Raw genomic sequence first — 17,823 nt, 5'->3', positions numbered from 1 at the left:
AGCCTCACATCTCTCTGAACTCTTTAGTGACCAGAGGATGAGCCAGGAGCAGCTTTCCTATAAAAATCCCCGCCGGGGGCTGTGAAACAGTTTGAGGAGGGAAGGGCTGGATATGTTGCTGGAGAAGAGTTGCAGAAGGGAAGGTCCCTTTTTGGACGCCGCAGCCCTTAATGCATGAGAAAAATCAACCAACCAAGAGACTTATTATTACAGTGTTTCAGCTGTGACCAGGCTCGCCTGCACCCGCCAGGAGCCTGCTGAGACTGGCCCCCGAGAGTCATAGCTGCGGGTCGACCCCCTCATCCAGAATCTCTCTGCAAAGAGCCCCGCGCTCTCTCTTCCCCTGGAAGCCCTGCAGGGGCAACTGATGATGCGTCGTGCTCCCCTGGGCAGGTGTGGACTGAGAGGGGGGCCACAGCCCAAGGCGCTAGGGGTGGGCTCGTGGACGGCGCTGTGAAATCGCCCACGCTTGTGCCAGGCTAGCGGGGGAGAGGCGCGCACTGGCGTGGTGGATGCCCGCGGAGGTGCCCCCCCATCCCCGGGCTGGCCGCAGTAGCCGAGCTCTGCTGTGCTGCACCGTCGCTGGCGCTCGCTGGGTGATGGGGCCGGGATTGTGGAGTCATCGCTGAACGCCCAGCAGCGAGCCGCGAAGAACTCAGCGCATAAAGTTTGTTTCCACCCGCCACCTGCTTCTGCAGCCCCTCCTGCTCCCTCGGCCCTGGGGTGCCCTCCTGCTTGCCCGTTCCCAGGGCCGGGGAAAGCTCAAGCCCAGCTGCCTCTGCCGCCGGTGACCTCCCGCTGCCGCCCCGTGCTGCTCTGAGGACACAGGAGGCGGCGGCGGCAGAAGAGGAGCCGGGGAGCCCGTATGGCCGCTCCCAGCGAGCAGGTGGCGAGCGCGGCTGCTCCTGTCGCCACTGCGAGCCGGGGGGTGCTGTGAGCCCGGGGTGGGAGGGCGGACTGCGGCTGCCTCGGAGCTTCTCCTGCGGAGCACTGCGGGGCCGAGGAGGCGGCGGCGGGAGATGTGGCCGGCGGGAGCGGCCGGCCGGCTGCCCTGTCCGCGGGACTCGGCGCTCCGGCGGGCGGCTTTCTCCGGGAACCTCTCGGCTCTGCCGTCTCACCTAGCGCCCAGCGGCAGGAGCGTCCGGGTCTTCATCAGCGCCAACCCCGAAGGTAACTCGCCTGCGCGCGTTGGCCCGGGCGCCGGCCGCCTTCCAGCCCGCGGGGGACCCGGGGTGCCCCTGGCTCTGCAGCCCCGCGTCCTCCCTTCCGGCGGCTCCAGAGGTCTCTCCTCATGCACCCCCCCACCCCCCCACACACACCCCGATGCCGGGCATTGCCAGCCTAGACCCTTAGATTACAGCTGAGAACAAGTCAGTGGGGCCTTGGCAAGCTCCTAGCTGTTCTGCACGGGGTGGTGTTGGCAGAAGTTGGTGCTTGTGTGCCCACATCTTGCCCCCCCTCCAGACATGCTCTGGAGAGGGCACCAAGGCGGGCACAGCCAGCCAGCAGCTCTTCCTTTCTCTTGGCTGTTCTAGTGATCGCGCCTCCTGGGCAGAAGCACAGCAGGGGCGAGCCCTCTCCAGCTGGCCTGTGGCTGTGGGGGAGCAGTGCAGGGGTCCCGGGAAATGGTGGCGCTCAAGCAGTCCCTCCGGGTAAAGGGAGAAGGCGGTTCCGCGGCTGCAGCCGTGTCAGCTGCCCGGGGAGTCTCCGGGCACTTGCGGTTCACGGGGGAGCAGGGTTCTCCTCTTGTAGTTAGTGCAGCAGCCCCTAGTCCTGAGCTGAGCTGCTCAGGGCGCCTTCAGACCATCACAGCCACAGTCACGAGTCTCCAGCTTCCCAGCCCGGAGGACGGCTGGCATCGGATGACTCTGTTTCTCCCCTCTTCAGCCCACTAGCCCGATCAGCCTGCTCTTAGGCGGGGAGCCCTCGGGTCTCTGCCTTCCCTCGTGGTTGTGAAAACAAACTGAAAAGGAACAACTCTGGTAGCTGGCTCTTGCTCCAGGATTGTGCTGGGATTTGTTATTTTCAAGGTTGAAAGCTGAACGAGAGGCTGCTACGAGAACTAAATGTCTAAGAACCGCCTTGCACCGAAGTTGCTAGATCGTGTATTTCACTGCCCTACGTTACCTGAAGTTTAGCTCTGATTTTAGGAAACGGACCATTTCACATATATATATAGGCTGTGATATACTCAGAGTTTGCTACAACCCCCTTCCTGAAGAGTAACACACACAAACTAAAAGCACAGTATCGCCGGCTATGTATATTTATAATAAGGTAAATATACTTTGAGCGAAACACAGTGAAGTGACCACTCAAGGCAACAACAAAAAAATAGGTAATCTTCTAATGACTGTGCAAAAGAAAGTGCATTTTACTTGAAGATACTGTATAGGGATCTCTTAGTAAGAATGCCTGATAAGGGAGGTCTTATGTACTGATTTCACAATATATTGCAATTAAGTGTAGGTCATACACAGTGATTAGTCTGAAATAGAATTTAAGGAGAACTTTTTTCTCTGTAGGTATTTTGGAGAGCAGAGGACTAAAGTTTACACAATAATCTGATCTTAATCCTGGTCTATTTACAAGGAAGAATTTCCATGGAAGTCTACAGCCTGGGTTTAAAAACACTGCAGCATCAGGCACTTTATTAGAAGTCCTTGAAACAATTAAGCAGCCTGTACTTAGAAGTACAAAATATTCTGCCTTCAGAGCTGAAGAATTTAGCATACATTCAGGAGAAGGAGTTATTCCCACTCATAAATTTAGTTATTTTAGAATTAAAGTTGCTCAAGTCTATTTCTTTACAAAAATCCAAACACTAAAAGTAAGGAAATCCTAGATTAAGGCAACATTCCTACCCCTTGCCAAGAAACAGTGCACTAATTTTACCATACTCATTCACATCAACCCCCTAATGCCTTCCCTGATAACGCTAATTTAATTCAACAATACTGTCACCTTCAATATACATAACAGAAAACAAAAAGTCACACTTAAAATGACAAATTAATTTGATTTTAAAAATGACAAATATCACAGCACAAATAGACATGTGGTTATGACTAATAGAGTACAGAAAACAAATTGTCACAGTAGTAACTTTTTCCAAGCTTTTTTGAATGCATGAGTCAATTTTCAACTCTCAAATTTGAGAGATTTTGTTGCTAAAAGGATTCTTGAAGGTAGATTCACCAAAATCAATTAGTGGTCATTAAAAATGTTTATAATGCTTAAACTATTTAAAAGATTAATGTAAAACTACAAGATATTAATTCTGTACAGAAAGAGTAAGTGCTGTAAATTTGGGGAAGATACATAATTGTATTCATGCATAAGTGACCAATTTAAACCTTGCTTGAAGTGTAAATATATTCTTAACTATGGAGTCACTCTGATTGTGACGTCTCCATAATATTTGTCATCAAAGTTGTTTGTCATCACATCCATTTGTCATATTAGCTAGATATTTCTGTTAAAATGCGCAGCAATCAATTAGTTTAAAAAGTTAATATTTAGGCCCATATCTCATAGTTAGCAGGATTGATTCCTTAAATTGTTACTTTGAGATATCAGTTTACTAACCATATTGAGATGAATGTAGCAGGTTTGCCTCTCAGAGTGATTTCTTTCAGGCTGTTTGCAGATTCAGGAAGACAACATTGCATTGATTTACCCTTGGTTCACATTTCCAATTTTTTCTTCACAGCAGTAAAGGCTACATACATTCTGTTTTTTAAATGAAAGTCTGAGACAAGGTTTTCCATAGTGACCAGTGATTCTGAGTGCCGAACTTGAGATACCTAAAAGAAGTCCGATTTGGAGAAGGGTAAGGTGTGTGGCATGAAAATCCTTTAAAGCTGAGGCACCCAAAATCACTAGTCCCTTTGGAAAATCTTGGCCTTAGATCTAGAGAATCCTCTTGATGACAAATATCCATCCATGAAAATATTTGTTGACGGTCCTTGTGACATAGACAGAAATAACTATTACTAACAGTGTGTATAAATAAAAAAAATTAATAAACTGGAAAAAGATGCCAGTGCCTTGGATTTAACTATAATCTAGAAGTTAGTTATTTTCATATCTTAATAAAGTCAGGAATTTATTTTCTAAAGAGTGCCCCCAAAAAGTGAATACAAACATAATTTTGAAAAAGAACCCATTTGAAAATGCTTCCGATTCACTAACTAACAGATTTAGGACCTGATCTTATGTGTGTTTGTAGGTTCAGAGCCTTACTTGTTAATTCTCACAACATCCATTTGTGCACTCTGGGCTTGATCTTTCTAGTTTCTGAACCAGGAGTGGATTTACCATGAAACAAACCATGTGGTTGAACGGGGGCCCCAACAACAGGAGGGGACCCCAAAATGTAGGCCAAATCTCATCTGACAACTTGCCTCCAAGTCCTGGCTGGCGGCGCAGCAGGGCTCAGGCCGGCAGACTACCTTCATGCTGTGGCCGCTGGCCCCATGATGCTCCTAGAAGTGGCCGACTGCTGGCATGTCTCTGCATACCCCTGGTGTGGGGGAGGCAGCTCCACGTGCTGCCCCTGCCCTGGGCAGCACACGGAGACCCGCTGCCCCCCACCCCAAAGGAGGATCTGGAACTGGGACCAGGAAATGTGGCCAATGGGAGCTGCGGGGGCGGCGCCTGCAGGCGGGGGTGGCGCCAGCAGGCAGGGGCACACGGCAACCCCCTAGCCCCCCAGCCTTGAATTCAGAGGGGTGTGCGTGCTGGTCGCTTTGGGAGCCACGCTGCCCAAGGTAAGCACCCACCACTGTCCCCCTCCTGCACCCAAACCCCTGCCCCAGCCCCGAGCCCTCACCCAGCATCCAAACTCCCTCCCAGAGCCCGACCCCCACACCCCTTCCCACACCCCAGCCCCCTGCCCCAATCAAGGTGCCACTCTTTATTTTCATTTACTTCCCATTACTTATAATATAGGAGGAGGATAAAGAAAAAAAGAATGAAAAACAGGAGGGGGAGATAAGAGAGAATGTTCTTTTTCTTGGCTGGTTCCCAAGGGCGGGCCCCTGAAAGTGAAGCTGTGCACAGGACCCCACTAACTCTAAATCTGCCACTGTACTGAACATTCCTGAAATGTGCTGAGTGGCCTCAACTCCCACTGATTTCAGTAGGAGTTGAAAGTGTACAGCAGTGGTGGGCAACCTGTGGTCCATGGGCCAGCCTGTCGATAATCCACTGGCGGGCTGCGAGACAGTGTTTACATTGACTGTCCGCAGCTCCCAGTGGCCGCAGTTTGCCGTTCCCGGCCATGAGTGCTGCGGGAAGTGGCGCGGGCAGCAAGGATGAGCTGGCCGCCGCTTCCCGCAGCTCCCATTGGCCGGGAACGGCGAACCGCTGCCACTGGGAGCTGTGGGTGGCCATGCCTGTGGACAGTCAATGTAAACACTGTCTCGCGGCCTGACGGGCTACAGGTTGCCCACCACTGGTGTACAGCATCTCACAGGACCTTGCAGGCCAAGCCATCAAATAGTAAGTGCTGCGAGTTTAGGGACACTGGCCCAGGTCCTCGGAGTTTTGGGGGCATCTAACACGCATTAGACCTTTGAGGATATGGGCCACTCTTTATTCTGGTCCCAATCCAGCAAAGTCCATAAGCAATATACTTAATTTAAAGCACATAAGTAGTTCCCTTAAATTACCAGTGTCTATTAAAGTTGGACACATACTTAATTACTTTGCTGAATCAGGGGTTCATTCCCTATTTTCAGTGCAAATTTCAATATATCCTTAACCCTGGAACTCTTATGGCATCTCCACAATACAGTTAACATAATATGCTGTATGGTTTCTAATTTCCAGCTAGAAAAGATGATACCTTTCAAATTTATTGAACACTGTTACACTGAATAACTGAACAGTAAACAACAATCATGGGTATGGCTAATTAGAAACAATAATGATCTATAGAAACTTTTTTTCTAGCTTAGATAAGTGAAAATATTTTTTCTCTAGTAGTTGATATCTATAGTGACCCTTGTTTCTGAAGTAGCTGATATTAATTAATTGAACATTTTAATGTAGTTGAAAATTATTGGTCTTCTAAAGCAAATTAAAGCTGCTTTATTATTTGAAAAAGAAAGCCGTTTCCTATAGCAATCAGGAATTTTAAATAATTTTAAAATGCTGAGTCAAAGAAAATTACATCCCTTCACATTATCTAATTAGAAATATGTTTATCTATGGGGAAAAGTTAGAAAATTGTGTTTTATATTAACCTCAATCTTATCAAGAATTTTTGGTTGTTTTAAAGTGATAAGGAAGTAAATTCAGTTCTCTCAATATTTGTAATAAATTATTTTACAATTTTATGTAGAGGAAATCTGCACAAAATTACACCTTTTTTAATATAGAGTCAGCTTCTGTAAATTTTTACTTCTATCAACAGTATTAACTCCTGTGTCTCTTCCTTCTGTTAACACACAGCTCACATTAACTATAACAATAGTTAGGTCTGAACTCTCACGTAGTTCTGGTATACTTGGCAGTGATAGCATCATATGTCGTAGATTAAGCACATTCAGGTGGTCTTTTAGGTCTACAGACCAAGTATTGACAAAGTGGAAAACCTAGCTGCTTTGGGATGTAGTGTTGGTGATATAATAGGTGTCATAATGCGTCCCAGTTGAGCAGTACCACAGCATGGAGTTAGGAACTTAGTTTCTGAAGGTGACGTATTTTGAATGAGAACATAAAATCAAAATTCTGATAACCTGCCTTAATTAAAAATTCCATGGCACTTTGGAAAGCAGGGTAGCTGCGAATTAACCCTGGTGTCTTTGTCAAATGCCAGTTTCAGTAATTTTATCCACTACCTTAAGCTTGATCTGTTGTTCCCACTGGTTAAATTATTCTTGATTTGTTACTGTAAACAGCTGTGTAGTTTTTAGTGTGTTGCTACATTTGGTGTCTGGGGAAGGCTGTATGTCGGTAGTGAACAGAGTGAAATCATTAACAAAGAATACATATGGAGCCAAATCTTGCCCTCCTATACATGTGAACAGTCCTAATGAAGACAGAGAGGTAATGATGACTCGCATTTATACGTCATCCCTATGCATCTTCCTGCCTTGGGTAGGGTAAGCAAGTCCTATCTGAGGGCTCAAGTGGAACTTAAGTAGTGTCTAGAACTTGACTGGGCCTTCTGCCCAGGAATGAATTTCACCCTTAGTGTTTGCTTTTGGGTCCATTACCCTAAACCCAAGCCGACCTCATTTCGACCCCTCCCTCCCTCTGGGGGAACACTGAAGATCCTCCAAAGTCTGTAGGATTTTTATCAGATTATGATGGTTAACACTTTATATAGTCGTTTTTGACATTTTAAATTTTATAAACTGGTTTCTGTGGCATAAAGAGAAACAGATATGATGAATGAGGTTTGCTTTTTAAAAACTTTTATAAACAAAACTGCTGGCCTGTGCATGAGATATTTTTTCACTCAGTAGCTACTTAAAGTTTCAAGCATTAAAGCCATGTATACGTAAGCTTGGCAGAATTCAATTTTTAATTTTTTTATAATTTTGACAGATATCAATGTTTATTTTTAAGGATTTGTTTTGATTTTCATCAATTTAAATGTTCACAGTTGTGGGATATTATAGGCAGGTCACACATTATGGGGGAAGACTATAATTATTGAATGAGAGTAGATGCTGAGATTCAAAAAGTTAAATGTTTATAACTGTTAAAACATAAATTATCAATATCACGTGTCAAAACATACAAAGTAATGTCCTTAGATCAAACTCTAATAAGTTCTCAAGCAGTATTTTGCTTACTTTGTCTATCTGTACATTTTAATTATTATTGATGGAAATATTTTTTCATTGGTTTGTGTGTGTATGGTGAAATCAATGTTTACCTACATTTACTGATTAAAAATCTAATCCTTCCAAGCCTTGTTTTATAAATTACAAGGATCGTAAAATAGATCAGATTAACTCCTTTGAACTCTTAAACTAGGCCTTGATCCAGCAAAGCACATAAGTCAATAGGAACTATACACTTGTTTAAAGTTAAGCACCTGCTTATGTGCTTTGCTGGATCAGAGCCCTACTGACCTTAGTTGCTTTCACTAGAAAATGAAATTTGTACTGTACTAGGGAAGTAAGGTAATTTGTGTTATTTTGTAATGACAAATATTTATTTTCACCTCTAACGAGGATACTGAAATCCCACTTATTTGAAAAAAATCAGTGTAACCTTAACTATGGAGCTATAATATATGCATATAAGAATAGGGTTTCAGAGTAGCAGCCGTGTTAGTCTGTATCCGCAAAAAGAAAAGGAGGACTTGTGTCACCTTAGAGACTAACAAATTTATTTGAGCATAAGCTTTCGTGAGCTACAGCTCACTTAATTTGTTAGTCTCTAAGGTGCCACAAGTACTCCTTTTCTTTTTGCATATAAGAATGTTAGATAAGACGTCATTTAATATAAAGATTTAGGAGGCTTTGCTAACATCAAACTAAACACCTGGAACTTTAACAGTCTCTTGCAAGATGACCAAAATGGGATTTCATTACATTGTATTTCATTGTTATACTCTTATTTTTATAATATAATGCTAGAATTATTCTATTTAAAATGTTTTCCATTTACACTGAATATTCCAAAAACATTTGCAACTTTGCTCATGATATTATAGTATTTATTCAGGTGATTAGTCCCATTGAGTAGAATAGGGATACTTCTGTGACAGAAAGTTGCAGAAATGGGTCTTTATCTGCATTACTATGTTTGGACTTCTTTGTCTGCTGTTTTTGAGAAATTTTCTCTCCTTCTGTGTGTGAAAGACAGAGAAAATGAAATGGAATATGCATTTCTGTGGACATGCCATAGAACATTTACTGCTACCAATAAGCATAAAGCTGGCAACTCACAACCGATGAAGAATTATGATTGCTCTAATTATGGTGTTCTTGCCATATGTAGGGAGATAAAGATACAACATTTCCCTTCTGTAGCATATTCCCACTATACTACTTTATTTTTACTTGAAATGTTGATTTCCTTTTTTTAAAAAAGCATTAAATCAATGAATAATCAAACACACAGAAGTCAAGAAAATACTTGTTAAAGCAGTTAGCTCTGGTCCATTATGCTTCTTCCCCAAAATACTGCATGGTCTCTTCTTATATGAATTGCATCATAGGAATATCTTATTTATAAAGATAATTTTATGTAATCTGGAAGGAATGTATTTCTTGTGTAAAGGAAAACACAGATGTTCAAGTGCATGAGATAGCAAGGGAGGTGTTGAAGAGATGTGGAAACAACTCCAGACTTTTTTACGTTAAGTGTCAGTTCCTGTTACCTGAAGTTGTATCTGTTATGGTTTTATGTAGCACTTATTATTGAGGTGTCTAATAGCTACAAAACAAACTACATTTGAAGAACAGTTGAGTATTTTTAAAGTTATGAACTCTTAAAGTTCAGTGACCCAGAGTCTGAGATGGTGGCAAATTTCAAATAATCTCATTTTTTAAATAGTTTCTAATTTGAAACAAATGCCCATTTCAAGAGGCTCAGAGATTAATAAGATCCAGCATTCCAGCCGTACAAGGCAGGACTCAGTCTAAAAAAAGGAATGGAAAAGTTTCAGCTTGGTGTTTTTTGTCTCTGTGGAGCCCTCTCCTCTGCGGGTTCTGTTGCATCATAGGTTCTGCTGCATCAGTTGGTGAGGGGAAGGTTTTTGGGGGGTGTATACCTCCTGCAGAATGCAGAACCTTGCTCTGTGTAAGCAAGTAAGTTTCCTGAATAGGATGGTGGGAAGGACTGTTCCAGAAGTGGCACAAAAGGATCCACTGCAGTGCAGATCCGTTGGTGCTTGTTTCCATTGTGGGAAGTGCGCATTGAGCCATGGAAGAGGGTGCATTGAACTTAAGTAGTTTCCGTGGGGGCAGCTGTGGAGATGCTCTGTTGGGAGAATTGCTCATGACCTCCTGTGCATCTGCTGAGTGCTCAGGTCTCTGAACTTGGTGATCCGGCTAAGGATTTGGGTATATGTTAAAAAATTGGAACAATGAGAAGTTTTTTGTTTGTTTAATTGACGCCAGAAATGGCTGAACAGATTTTGCTGATATGTTTTAAATGCACACAGTGCAGAGGATCAACTGAAAAAGCAAAAAGATGTTTTGGGACTTTTATAGAATTGCAAAATATTCAGTTCTTCAGCTTTGTTTGTTCTCCTACATCTTTAGGAAGGAACAAAATTACCTAAAAACAAGCCATTTCCCTGCCCTGCACAATCCAAAAATAAAAGGAATGTGTTTGAGAAAGGTAAGAAACTAAAAAAAAGGGGAGGTGGGGTGGCTATCATAGGATTGGAAGGGACCTTGAGAGGTATTCTAGTCCAGTCCCCTACACACATGGCAGGACTAAGTATTATCTAGACCATCCCTGAGAGGTTTGTTTAATCTGCTCTTAAAAAATTCCAGTGATGAAGATTCCACAACCTCCCTGGGAAATTTATTCTAGTGCTCAACTACTCTGACAGTTAGGAAGTTTTTCCTAATATCCAACCTAAACCTCCCTTGCTGCAATTTAAGCATGTTGCTTCTTGTCCTATCCTCAGTGGTTAAGAAGAACAGTTTTTCTCCCTCCTCCTTTTAACAACCTTTTATGTACTTGAAAACTGTTATCATGTCCCCTCTCCGTCTTCTCTTTTCCAGACCAAACAAACCCAATTTTTTTCACTCTTCCCTCATAGGTCATGTTTTCTAGACCTTTAATCATTTTTGTTGCTCTTCTTTGGACTTTCTCCAGTTTGTCCACATCTTTCCTGAAATGTGGCACTCAGAACTGGACACAATACTCCTGTTGAGGCCTAATCAGCGCAGAGTAGAGCGGATAATTACTTCTCGTGTCTTGCTTACAACAGTGCTGCTAATACATCCCAGAATGAGGTTTGCTTTTCTTGCAACAGTGTGACACTGCTGACTTATATTTAGCTTGTGGACCACTATGACCCCCAGATTCCTTTCTGCAGTACTGCTTCCTAGGCAGTCATTTCCCATTTTGTATGTGTGCAACTGATTGTTTCTTCCTAAGTGGAGTACTTTGCATTTGTCCTTATTGAAATTCATCCTATTTACTTCAGACCATTTCTCCAGTTTGTCCAGATCATTTTGAATTATAATCCTATCCTCCAAAGCACTCGCAACCTCTCCCAGCTTGGTATCATCCGCAGACTTTATAAGTGTACTCTCTATACCATTATCTAGATCAGTGATGAAGATATTGAACAGAACTGGACCCAGAACTGATCCCTGTGGGACCCCACTCATTATGCCTTTCCTGCATGACTGTGAATCACTGATGATTAGTCTCTGGGAACAGTTTTCCAACAAGTTATGCACCCACCTTATAGTAGCTCCATCTAGGTTATATTTCCCTAGTTTGTTTACGAGAAAGTCACGTGAGACAGTATCAAAAGCTTTACTAAAGTCAAGATATACACATGGCTACCACTTCCCCCTATCCACAAGGCATGTTACCCTGTCAAAGAAAGCTGTCAAAGCAGGTTGGTTTGACATCATTTGTTCTTGACAAATCCATTCTGACTGTTACTTATCACCTTAGATCTTCTAAACGTTTGCAAATTGATTGCTTAATTATTTGCTCTATTATCTTTTTGGGTACAGAAGTTAAGCTGACTGGTCTGTAATTCCTCAGGTTGTCCTTATTTCCCTTTTTATAGATCGGCACTATATTTGCCCTTCTGGAATCTCTCCCATCTTCCATGACTTTTCAAAGATAATCGCTAATGGCTCAGATATCTCCTCAGTCAGCTCCTTGAGTATTCTAGGATGCATTTCATTAGGTTAGACTTGAAGACTGGTGGACATGAAGACATCTAACTTGTCTAAATAATTTTTAACTTGTTCTTTCCCTATTTTAGTCTCTGATCCTACCTTATTTTCACTGGCATTCACTATGTTAAATGTCCAGTCACCACCAACCTTCTTGGTGAAAACCGAAACAAAGAAGTCTTTAAACACCTCTGCCATTTCCACATTTTCTGTTATTGTTCCCACCCCTTTTCCCCCCCATTGAATAACGGGCCTACCCTGTCTTTGGTCTTCCTCTTGCTTCTAATGTATTTGTAGAATGTTTTCTTGTTATTCTTTATGTCTCCAGCTAGTTTGATCTCGTTGTGTGCCTTGGAATCTAATTGTGTCCCTACATCCTTGTGTTATTTGTTCTCCCCAAACACCTTCCCCTCAAAATATCAATCAAGTAACAAACAAGCAAACCAACTACAAAAAAAAACCAAAAAACCCTCAAACCAACACCAAACCAAAAACCCAAGCAGGGATTTTACTCTGAAGACAGAGAGCCAGAGACTGCGTGAAGTCCACTAGGACTGCACTATTGCTATTGATTATGGAAGATGCTCAGAAGCTGAGTGATAAGCAGCATTACAAAACTCTAGATACTTAGATAATTTTGACAGCTTTCTCATTTGAGAGAAGGTAAACCTATTTCTAAGACTTCAAAATAGTTAATAATGTTGTTATCGAGGTCACAAAATAGTGCTTGAAAAATTTAAGGTTTCCAGATTCACCTAACACAGCAGTCTATTAGCACCCTAAAGACCACATTGTCCAAGGCAACTTTCAAAACTAACAGTACTTCTTGTGCAAACTGAATATTTATGCTCAAAGAATATCAGAGTTGCACATCCAAACACTCTTCATGCTGAAGATGGGCCTTAGCCACCAAGCTGAGACCCAGACCCAGACTTCTGCAAAATTCAAGGATATACAGAGTCTGGGTTTTGTTTCAGCCTATTCAGGGGTCCTGTAGAGGATTTTGCTCTGTATCCAGAAGTACACATTCCCTAAAGTTCAGATTGTTTGGATCTGCGGTTTTGGTGCAGGTCCATCTTGTTACCATCAAAGAGGGGGGAAAAATCACAGCACGGCAGAGCACATCATTTCCTTTCTTACCACAATAAATGTCTGAGGGTTGCTTTATATCTTCACAAGTATTCGCATACCAATCTTGGCTCCTAGTAGTCTGGTCTTTAGACATATGAGCATATCTCTCATTGTTTGTTTGGTTTAGAACAGAAGTCTCAAACCCTGGGCCGCATGCAGCCCGCGGAGTTATTTCCTGCAGCCCGCCATAGGCGCCGACTCCACTGGCAGCCAACCTCCCCTCACCCCCCGCCTCTATTTCCTCGCCCCAAGCGCGCCGCGTCCCCGCTCCTCCGCCTACCTCCCAGTGCTTCCCGCTGCCAAACTTAGGACTTTCCAGGAGGGAGGGGGGAGGAGCGGAGATGCAACACACTCAGGAGAGGAGGCAGAGAAGAGGCAGGGCTGGGGCGGGGACTTTGGGGAAGGGGTTGGAATGGGGACGGGGAAGGGGTGGGAAGAGGCAGGCGGGGTGGGGACTCATGGACTAGACAAGCAGTCTGAGGTATGAAGTTCAGCATGTGTGATTCTTTGCTGTGAGTAGTTGGGGGTGTTTGTTAAAAGTGGCAACATATTTTGTATGAATAGTTACTTTAAAAAGTTCCTGCCATTACAGCTATGTTGATCGCCTGTTAGTGTAGATCATCAGTGTTACTGACCACATAAGGAATAGTTACGGGTGTTTATATTTTATTAAAACCCCTCTTCACATGACAGTTTTAAAAAAAAGTTAATGCATTGACTTTTAATAGCATACTATATTACTCTTCATTTTTTTCATTTTTGACTATACTTTTGTTTCGTTTTATGAAAAGGTTTCAGTGATGCGGCTCTCAGGCCAGTGTACGAGTCCTCATGTGGCCCTCGTGGTGATTTGAGTTTGAGATCCCTGGTTTAGAAGTTCAGTGCCACTGAGATGGGTGTATTACGCCAGAGTCTGTCCTTTTCTTCTTCCACTTTTTGGCTTGTAGGAAGGGATTTGAGCTTCATACATTGGATTATAGTTTCCAAGCATGGTTAGGGAAGATGGAATTTCCAAGTGCAGATTCTACATTATATTAAACTTTGGGCTGATACACAATTACTGTATTCGCAAAAAGAAAAGGAGTACTTGTGGCACCTTAGAGACTAACCAATTTATTTGAGCATGAGCTTTCGTGAGCTACAGCTCACTTCATCAGATGCATACCGTGGAAACTGCAGCAGACTTTATATATACACAGAGAATATGAAACAATACCTCCTCCCACCCCACTGTCCTGCTGGTAATAGCTTATCTAAAGTAATCATCAGGTTAGGCCATTTCCAGCACAAATCCAGGTTTTCTCACCCTCCACCCCCCCCACACACAAATTCACTCTCCTGCTGGTGATAGCCCATCCAAAGTGACAACTCTTTACACAATGTAACGTATTGATTCCGGTCCCTATTATCTCACTTTCAGTTTCAAAGTAAACAACAGCAAAGTCTTTGCTCTCCAGCTAGATGGGTGACTAGCACTACAACACATTTAGCAATAAAGAACAGGAACATCACCACTCTGCACCGATCTGAGCTGGGAGAGCTCATACCCCCAAGTTTGTTTTACATAAGAAGGTGAAATGGTGTCCTGAAAGTCAGTCCTCTGTGGCTCCTGCACCTCAATAATCCCTTCAGCCTCAGCATGGTGTGGGGACCCAGTTTGTGATGGGAAGGTGTAATGCACAGGGAGATAAACTCTCCTCCCTGAACAACTACGGAGTTGCTTCTTTCTCTCTCTGGTCTAGTGTAGTGGGTTGACCTTTCTGTTTAACGATTGTCTCACTGTGAAGTCAGATAATTAGGGCTTGAGGCGTCTTATCTGGCAGGGCTTCAGTCTTTAAACACTGAAACAGTCTCAGTCCCATGTAACAACAGAAAGAGGGGATTAAATAAACCATGTGTACTGCTTGGGAGACTTTTGCCTTGCCATGGTACTCCCCTCATCTTTTATTCATTGTAATGGAGAATTCACACCCTTTTGTGACGTTACTGCAGCAAAGCAACTCTTTATAACAGCCTTAGTAATATACATAAAAGACAAAATATCTACATTAAAATGCAGTAAAATTTGCTACAAATAGCACCCTATATTTAATTCTAGCCCAGGATCAACATGGAATATTTGTAGGACCTGTAACTTTAGTTTAGTGTAGTTGTTTTGTAGTTTCATCTGGGATGGAAAAAATATACTAACTTTGACTACGTTTATGGTCTTATTGAAGATGTCAGCACGAATAAATATGTTGCAGATAATGAGGAAATAATTTTAAAATTAAATATGAAAATTTTCATTGTATTTTTGTGACATGAGTCAGTTCTTCACACAAATTTCATTGTACTTAATGTTACACATTGTTTCCTGTAAGATTCTCTCCTCCTATTCCTCTACATCAGGGGTGGCCAACCTGACCCTGAGAAGGAGCAAGAATTTACCAATGTACATTGCCAAAGAGCCACAGTAATAGGTCAGCAGCCCCCCATTAGCTCCCCCACCCCACTCCCAGTGCCTCCCACCCACCGGAAGCACCATCGATCAACACGTCCCCCTCCCTCCCGCACCTCCCAATCAGCTGTTTCCTGGCATGCAGGAGGCTCTGGGGGAGGGGGGGAGCAAGACACTGCAGGCTGAGGGGAGGGGGCAAGAAGGGGTGGAGTGGGGGTAGGGCCTGTGGCAGAGCCAGGGATTGAGCAAGTACCCCCCAGCACATTAGAAAGTTGGCATCTGTAGCTCCAGCCCTGGAGTCGGTGCCTATACAAGGAGCCGCATATTAACTTCTGAAGAGCCGCATATGGCTCCGGAGCCAGAGGTTGGCCACCCCTGCTCTGCATTACCATTGTCATCATGATCCAGTTCAGTCCCAAAAAGCACCCAGATTCCATATCTCATAAATTCTTGGAAAACTGACTTTTGACATTTCTGCAGTGTAAGAATAGGATGGTGTTTTGCCAAACTGGAGCTACCAAGAAGCTTGTTCATTCTGTGCCACTTTGAGATACTTGTGTTAATGTTCTTGTTTAAGCAACAGTGCAAACATGTCATTGTCTTCATGACAAACTGTACAAATTCACACAAACACCAAGCCTGGTAAGAAGTTTGGTAGTCAGTTTCTTTTTTCTAACTACTCCATCTCACACGACTGATTTTTAAGAACTCTCATTGACTTCAGTAAGAGTTCTACTTCATAACTGATAGCATGGTATGAGCCTTTATCATTCATTATACCTCATGCATGAGAAATATTGGCATGTAGAAAAGATACCCTGAAGGTAGCAGTTAATATCTAAGTATTGCATGGGGAATTTTTAAAATATTTGACTTTGAAAGAAATCTTCAGAACAAGAGATGGCCATCGTATAATTATATATATGAGGACATTACTTGAATGACAAGTTTTCAAGTTAAGAAATGTATCAGATTTCCTTGATTTTTCTTATGCTGAAAAATATCAGTAATAAGTCTTGAGACATGGCATGCTTTCAGCTATAACAAATGCATTTGCAATGTACAGTTCCCAATAAGATTTAAATAGACTGAAGGTGGTAGAAATAATTGCATTTGTTGCTGTTATATTAATTAATTCCAAATAGTCATATGCAGGGAGTATAGCGAGGTCTGACAATTTTTCCTTAATGTAGGCACTGTTGTTCAAGATAGCTACTTCAGCCCTTGTCTGGGATTTTAATTAAGGAAAGATCATAAAGGACAGAGTTAGAGGACCATATTTAATCATACATAATATGTTATACCAATAGAAATCTAGAATAACTCCACTGGGCATGATACTGCTCTCACTTGACAGCTTTTACGCCAGTGTAACTCCATTAATGTCAGAAGCTTTACTGTAGTCTGAGGGACAGCAGAATATGGACCATCACCTAGAGAATACAGTCACCTTTAGGTACCAGATTATGCCACAGTGTTCCCCCTAATTTTTTACGTCCATGTGCGGAATGAATTTTGTTATGTGCACCAATACGGAGGTGATGTGTGACACATCACCTTCGTATTGGTGCACATAACAAAATTCATGTGGTGGGGATGGTGCCGAGGGGTTTGGAGTGTGGGATGGGGCTCAGGGCTGGGGCAGAGGGTTGAGGTGGGGGAGGATGACGGCTCTGGCTGAGGGTGTGGGCTCTGGGGTGGGGCTGGGGATGAGGGTTGGGGTGCAGGCTCTGGGGTGGGGCGTGGGATGAGGGGTTTGTGGGTGCAGCCTGCCCCGGGGCTGCGGTGGAGAAAGAGGACTCCCCCCAGTCCTCTCTCACCGCAACAGCTTGGGGCAGGGGGAGAGGCACCTCTCCCCAGCTGCAGCAGCTCAGCAGGCCTAGGCCGGACTGAGGGAGAGGCTCCTCTCCTGTGGCAGGTCCGTGCTGGGGGAGAGGCATCTCTCCCTGCAATAGCCCTGAGCCCCTGCACAGGGCTTAATAGGCAGCTGAGCGGCTGTGCAGCTTAGAGGGAACTTAGTTTGGCTGTTCCAAGTGCTCCTGTAGGCTGGAAGACCAGGAAGTACATGAACGGTTACTACTTGTTACCTGATCCCTACCTTGCCCTAAGTACCAGCCACTGGAGTTGGCCAAGTATGTAAGGGAAGCTTGTTTCAACCCTAATGGGTACTCTTCTCTTGCATGCCCCTCTGCCTTTGTGAGGTGGAATTCCTCCCAGTTTCCCCGGTTTGGTGTGACTCTGTATCATCCCCGGCGTGGTGCTGTGCCTTTATCACATGAGCGGGGAGCCTTATAACCTATTTGTAGATGTATCTATTAGGAAAGGGGGAAATGGCTGTTTTTATTATAACTATTATATATTCTAATTCTCCATCTCTTGGCCTCTAACTCTATGCTCTACCATCCT

The 17,823-nt window shown here is 43.6% G+C and overlaps 1 protein-coding gene across 1 annotated transcript in view; it reads left to right on the top strand.

Moving 5' to 3' along the window:
• Window positions 1–1,019: 1,019 nt before the first annotated feature.
• The window catches only part of NWD2 (NACHT and WD repeat domain containing 2), a 125,765-nt gene continuing 108,961 nt past the window's right edge, over window positions 1,020–17,823 (top strand). The window contains exon 1 of the mRNA XM_077815753.1: window positions 1,020–1,170. Within this exon, the coding sequence (XP_077671879.1) occupies window positions 1,020–1,170 (151 nt within the window). The remainder of the gene's footprint in view (window positions 1,171–17,823) is intronic.

This window comes from Eretmochelys imbricata, chromosome 4, assembly GCF_965152235.1.
Source record: "Eretmochelys imbricata isolate rEreImb1 chromosome 4, rEreImb1.hap1, whole genome shotgun sequence".
In the NCBI taxonomy this organism is placed as follows: Eukaryota; Metazoa; Chordata; order Testudines; family Cheloniidae; genus Eretmochelys; species Eretmochelys imbricata.
Note: the sequence above shows the minus strand (reverse complement) of the source record. Positions and strands in the feature narration are given on the sequence as shown.